Source organism: Microtus oregoni, unplaced genomic scaffold, assembly GCF_018167655.1.
Source record: "Microtus oregoni isolate MIOR12 unplaced genomic scaffold, Mior012 000002F_ref0000024, whole genome shotgun sequence".
NCBI lineage: Eukaryota > Metazoa > Chordata > Mammalia > Rodentia > Cricetidae > Microtus > Microtus oregoni.
The window spans coordinates 13,194,001-13,200,000 of record NW_024543061.1 but is presented as its reverse complement, the minus strand read 5'-3'; the positions used below and the strand labels follow the sequence as shown (position 1 = coordinate 13,200,000).

The window sequence follows — 6,000 nt, the reverse complement described above, 5'->3', positions numbered from 1 at the left end:
TAGGAATTTTTGCTGTTTGTTTTTTAAGACAAGATTTCTCTGTGTAGTTCTGATTTCGTGGAACTTGATCTGCAGACCAGGCTGGCCTCAAACTCATAGAAATCCACCTGCCTCTGCCTCCTAGGTGCTTGGATAAAAGGTATGCACCATCACTCCCTGACTGGGTTAGGAATTTTTTTTTTAATGTGTTTATTATTAGATTTTCAAAACAGCCAGGCCTGGTGGTACATGCCTTTAATCTCAACACTCAAGGACTCGAGACAGATGGATCTCTGAATTCCAGCCAGGCATTGTAGGATAGGGCAACACAGTTGACTTCTGACACCTAGTGATAAGACTAATAAACCCCCTCAATTTAACACTGATGATCATAAACATTTCAAATGATATCCATGTACTACAATGAAATATAGAAAGATGAACCTTGCCTCTTACTACTGAACTCTTCATAAAGATACAAACATGAATGACAAAGATGTATCTTTCTGAAGGCAATCCAGGTTTACAGAGGCCTAGAAAGAAGAGCCCTGTAAGTGCAATTGTTTCCCAACACTATGAAAAAATAATTCCAGACCTGATGGTGGTGGCGTACGCCTTTAATCTCATCACTTGAACAGCAGAGGCAGGCAGACCTCTAAGCCCTAGGCCAGCCTGGTCTACAAATCGAGTTCCAGGACAGACAGGGCTGTCACACAGAGAAACCCTGTCTCTAAATAATAAATGAAACAAAAAACAAAAGAGAATGAAAGAAAAAAATTAATTCAGGACCATCCGGATGGTTCAACAGAAAAGAGGTTTGCACACAAACCTGACAACCTGAGTTTTATCCCTGAAATCCATATAAATAAGCTGGAGGCAGGGGCATGCCTCTGTAATGCCAGCATCCCGACATCGAGGTAGGAGACAGAAGCAGAGGAATCACCCAAAAGCTAATGGGCCACTAGCCAACACTACACAATGTGGCAGAAACTAGAGACACTTCCTCATCAAAGCAAAAGGAACTGACTCCTTAAAGTTGTCTTCCGACCTCAATACATGCACCATGACATGAACACACGCATACTCATATACTCATCTATCACCATACCGCCCTGAATGCACTCCATCTCGTCTGATCTCGGAAGCTAAGCAGGGTCGCGCCTGGTTAGTACTTGGGATGGGAGACTGCCTGGGAATACCGGGTGCTATAGGCTGATCAGTGCGGCTGTTATACTCTCTGAATTTCAGGCAAGCTTTTTTTTTATTAAGATACAAATAAAATATCACTACAGTCTAAACTCTAGTTCCAAGGCTTCTGACACCCTCACATAGGCATACACAAACCAGTAAGCATAAAATAAAAATAAATTTAATAAAATTTATGAATGAATGAATGAATGAATGAAACAACTGAACCACATCCTGCTGTAGCTGGGATCTGTGTTGATGTCCATAGTCCAAGTTACCACCAAAGGCCACACGGATGTCAGTGTCTGCGCTATCGCTGGAGGACATACTGATGTGAGCAGTCTGTGCTGCCACCTGAGGCCATGGTGAAGTACAGGCAGTATCTCACTGCCACCAAAGGCCATGTCTGGGTCCGAGGCCCTATGGCAGTCAGGGTTTGTGTTGATGTCTGTGATGTGAGGTACCACCAAAGGTCATGCGGAGTCCACGGTGGGCACTGCTACCTGAAGTCATGGAGATGCTCAGAGCCCATGCAGCTGCCGGGGGCCATCATGATCTGAGTGGCCCGAGCTGCTATCAAGGGCCCTGCCTGGGTCTGTGGTCTTATTACAGCTAGGTCTCTGTTGATGCCCACGGCCTATGTCAGCACCAAAGGTCATGCAGGTGTCTACGGTCTGGGCTGCAGCCAGAAGTCATGTAGATATCCATAGGCTGTATTGTCACCAGGAGCCATATTGATGTGGCTGACCTGAGGTCATGTTGATGTTCGTGGTTCCAGCAGCCTATGAGGGTCATGTCAGGCTCTATGGTTCTACTGAAGCAGGAGGCCATGGTCATGGTTTGTGCTTTTGCTAGAAACAGAGTGGCAGTCCATGGTCCATGCTTCACACTGACTATGAAGTACAAGGAGACTACTTCTGCCATATTGATAAGTGTGCCTATGAAAGGCCTCTGTAACACCCCCCCCCCACACACACACACACAAAAGAAGTAACAGCCTAGATAGGAAGTCAAAGAGAACTCTGAACAGTAATTCTCCACAAATGGTGGCTGCTGGTAGAAGTGTGGGAGGGGAGGAACTCAGTTCTATATAAGGGACAGACCACTAGAATCTGACCATGTTCCAGCAAATACGCAGATAACACAGAGGACTATCTTTCTTTTTTTATACTTCTTTTTGCTGTTGTTATTTGTTTAGTTTTTAAGACAGGGTTTCCAGGCAACTATAGAGCCAGTCCTAGAACTCACTCTGTAGACCTGGCTGGCCTTCAACTCACAGAGATCCACCTGCCTCTGGCTCCCGAGTGCTGGCATTAAAGGCGTGTACCACCACCACCATCTGTTTTGTTTCTTTTTTAACTTCTTTTGAAAGTGTCTACGGTATGTAGAAAATTTTAGCATTATTTCTTAAAATTTCGTATCATTCTAAAATATCTAGAAATTTAAAGTTTAGTTACAGAAATGCTTGGCTGGACATGGTAGTGCACGCCTTTAATTTCAGCATATGGGAGGCAAGGCAGGCAGATCTTTGAGTTCTAGGGTAGCCTGGTCTAGTTAGTTCCAGGACAGTCAGAGCTACACAGAGAAACCCCATCTGCCAAAAAAATTAATTAATTAATTAATTAATTAATAAACGGTAAAAAAAACCACATTGAAGGACTATTAAGAAGAGCAAATGTAAACTCTCTCAAGCGAGGTGAGGCTGTATCCACCTAGCAATCTTAGCACTTTCCAAGTACAGACAGAAGCATCTTGTGTTCAAGCTTATCCTTGGCTACAGTGAGCTCAGCACCAGCCTGTAATAATAATAAAATTATTTTATTGAAAACACTCTCAAAAGTTGGGAACTACATTTTAATATTTGCTGAAGATATTACTAACAGGTATCGTGTATCAGCTACACAATGAATTCAGTATCAGCCTGAATAATGAGACCCTGTCTCAAAAAACAAAACCACAGAGTTCTCACACTGTAACAGTTCTATGGTTCATGTAAAACATACTTGAGGGGGCTGGAGAGATGGCTCAGCGGTTAAGAGCATTGCCTGCTCTTCCAAAGGTCCTGAGTTCAATTCCTAGCAACCACATGGTGGCTGACAACCATCTGTAATGAGGACTGGACAGAATATTGTATGCATAATAAATAAATAAATATTTAAAAAAAACATACTTGAAAGTTTTTCTCAATTTTGTTTGGTTGTTTGTTTTGAGACAAAGTCTCACTATGAAGCACTGACTAGCCTGGAACCTGCCATGTAAATCAGGCTGGTCTCAAACGCAAAAGATTTGCCTACCTCTGTCTTCCTTATGCTGAGATTAAAGATGTGCACCAACAGTCTCCAGCTGTTTTGTATTTTTAAGACAATTATTGTAGCTAAACATACACCTCTTATATCCCTACTCAGGAGGCTTATACAAGAGTATCACTGCAAGAATGAGGCCAGCTGGCCTCTTTAATGAATTGCAGGTTAGACTGGGATACACAGTGAGAAGATCCTGATTTAAAAATACAGAAGGAAAAGAGTTATTGTTGACTGTCTTTACTCTGTGAGAAAGCCTGTATCGGATAGAAACAATCGGTCTATTACACAGATCAACCCCTCTGTGGCGCACCTCAGAACTGTCCATGGCTGTTTTCAGTACGTTGGAGTGTGCATTGACAGCCTGAACTGCAGCATTCTGGGCTGTAATAGCCTGCAGAGTAACAGATGCAGTCTGGCTCAGAGCATCTTCTAAACTCTTGGCTAAAGCTGAAAAGAGAAACAACAGTTAAAAACAAATCCTCCTTGCAAAAGACTAAACTCTCTCTTATCCTAAGTCTTCCGGTGCTTCTCAAAAACACACCAAACAGGGCTGGAGAGATGGCTCAGCGGTTAAGAGCACTGCCTGCTCTTCCAAAGGTCCTGAGTTCAATTCCCAACAACCACATGGTGGCTCACAACCATCTGTAATGAGGTCTGGTGCCCTCTTCTGGCCTTCAGACATACATGCAGAAAGAAAATATTGTACACATAATAAATAAATAAATAAATAAATAAATAAATAAATAAATAAATATTTAAAAGAAAACAACACACCAAACAAAATAAGCTATACATGGGACCCAATTTCAGGAAAGGCTGTGGTGGGAACATAGTAAGAGAAATGGCTCGGAGAACTGCTGTATTTGCAGAGGACCAGGCTTCAGTTCCTAGTGCTCACATGGCAGTTCAAAGCTACCTGTAACTTGACATCTGGCCTCCATAGGTACCAGGCACATGCATGGTACACATACACACATGCAGGAAAACATTCACACAAGACAAAAACAACCAATAAATCATAAAAAGGAAATATGGATGGCCGATCTGTCTGAGTTTATTATATTATTTTCACTTTTATAAAGCTTGAATTTTCTAAAATAAAAGGCGTTTCAGGGGAAAGATATCTTAGAAAGGCTAATATAATCAATAGATAAAGGTTTAGAATATTCTGAAGGGAATACATACACATACCATAATCATTAACTATTTCATTTCATAAAAATTGCAGACTCACCAGAAAAAAAATGCCTATTTTCTAATTCTCAACAAAATATACAAAGAATTCAAGAAATTGGACACCAAAATATCACATAATCCAATAAAAAAAATGGAGTACAGACCTAAACAGAGAACTCTCAACAGAGGAATCTAAAACGGCCGAAAGACACTTAAGGAAATGTTCAACATCCTTAGTCATCAGAGAAATGCAAATCAAAACAACTGAGATTCCATCTTGCACCTGTAAGAATGGCCAAGATCAAACACACTGATGACAACTTATGCTGGAGAGGTTGTAGGGAAAAGGGAACACTTCTGCACTGTTGGTGGGAATGCAAGCTGGGACAACCCCTTTAGATGTCAGTGTGGTGATTTCTCAGAAAAATTACGAAACAACCTTCCTCAAGACCCAGCAATACCACTTTTGGGTATATATCCAAAAAATGCTCAATCATGCCACAAGGACATATGCTCAACTATGTTCATAGCAGCTTTGTTTGTCATAGCCAGAACCTGGAAACAACCTAAATGCCCCTCGATCAAAGAATGAATAAGGAAAATGTGGTACATTTACACAATGGAGTACTACACAGCAGAAAAAACTAACAACAGCTTGAATTTTGCAGGAAAATGGATGGAGGTAGAAAAGATCATTTTGAGTGAGGTAACCCAGACCCAGAAAGGCAATTATCACATGTACTCACTCATAGGTGGTTTTTAAATATAAAGCAAAGAAAGCCAGCCTACAAACCACAATCCCAGAGAACTTAGACAACAATACGGACACTAAGAGAGACTTACATAGATCTAATCTACATGGGAAGTAGAAAGTAGAAAAAGACAAGATCTCCTGAGTAAATTGGGAGCATGGGGACCTTGGGGGAGGGTTGAAGAGGGAAGGGGAAAGACAAAAAGGGGAGCAGAGAAAAATGTAGAGCTCAATAAATATCATGAAAAAAAAAGAAAGAGGAAAACCCCTAGTACTTGTCCAGGATACAAGAGGATACCAGACCAAGGAGAAAGGAAACAAACAAGAAAACATGACAACAAAAAAGTGAAAGAAAAGCTGTGTGTGGTGGTCCTTAATCCCTGCACTCAGGAGTCAGCGGCAGGAGGACCACCACACATTACACAGCAAACCTTATCTCAAGCAAGGCTGATGAGAAGGCTCAACAGGTAAAGGTACTTGCTGTCAAGCCTAACAAAGTGAATTCAATCCCTGAAACACATATGGTGCAAGGAGAAAACTGACTCCCACATGGTCTCTGATCTCCACATATACATGCCAAGGTACTTCTGCCCCCAAACACAT

At 41.6% G+C, this 6,000-nt stretch overlaps 1 protein-coding gene and 1 pseudogene across 7 annotated transcripts in view; one reads left to right on the top strand and one right to left on the bottom strand.

The window, feature by feature from the left end:
• Immt (inner membrane mitochondrial protein) overlaps positions 1-6,000 on the bottom strand; it is a 41,107-nt gene that overhangs the window by 13,154 nt on the left and 21,953 nt on the right. For all 7 annotated transcript variants that reach the window (XM_041633898.1, XM_041633892.1, XM_041633880.1 and 4 more), the window contains one exon: positions 3,781-3,917. In XM_041633898.1, coding sequence (XP_041489832.1) covers positions 3,781-3,917 — 137 coding nt within the window. The remainder of the gene's footprint in view (positions 1-3,780; positions 3,918-6,000) is intronic.
• On the top strand, positions 1,074-1,193 carry LOC121443646 (annotated as a pseudogene).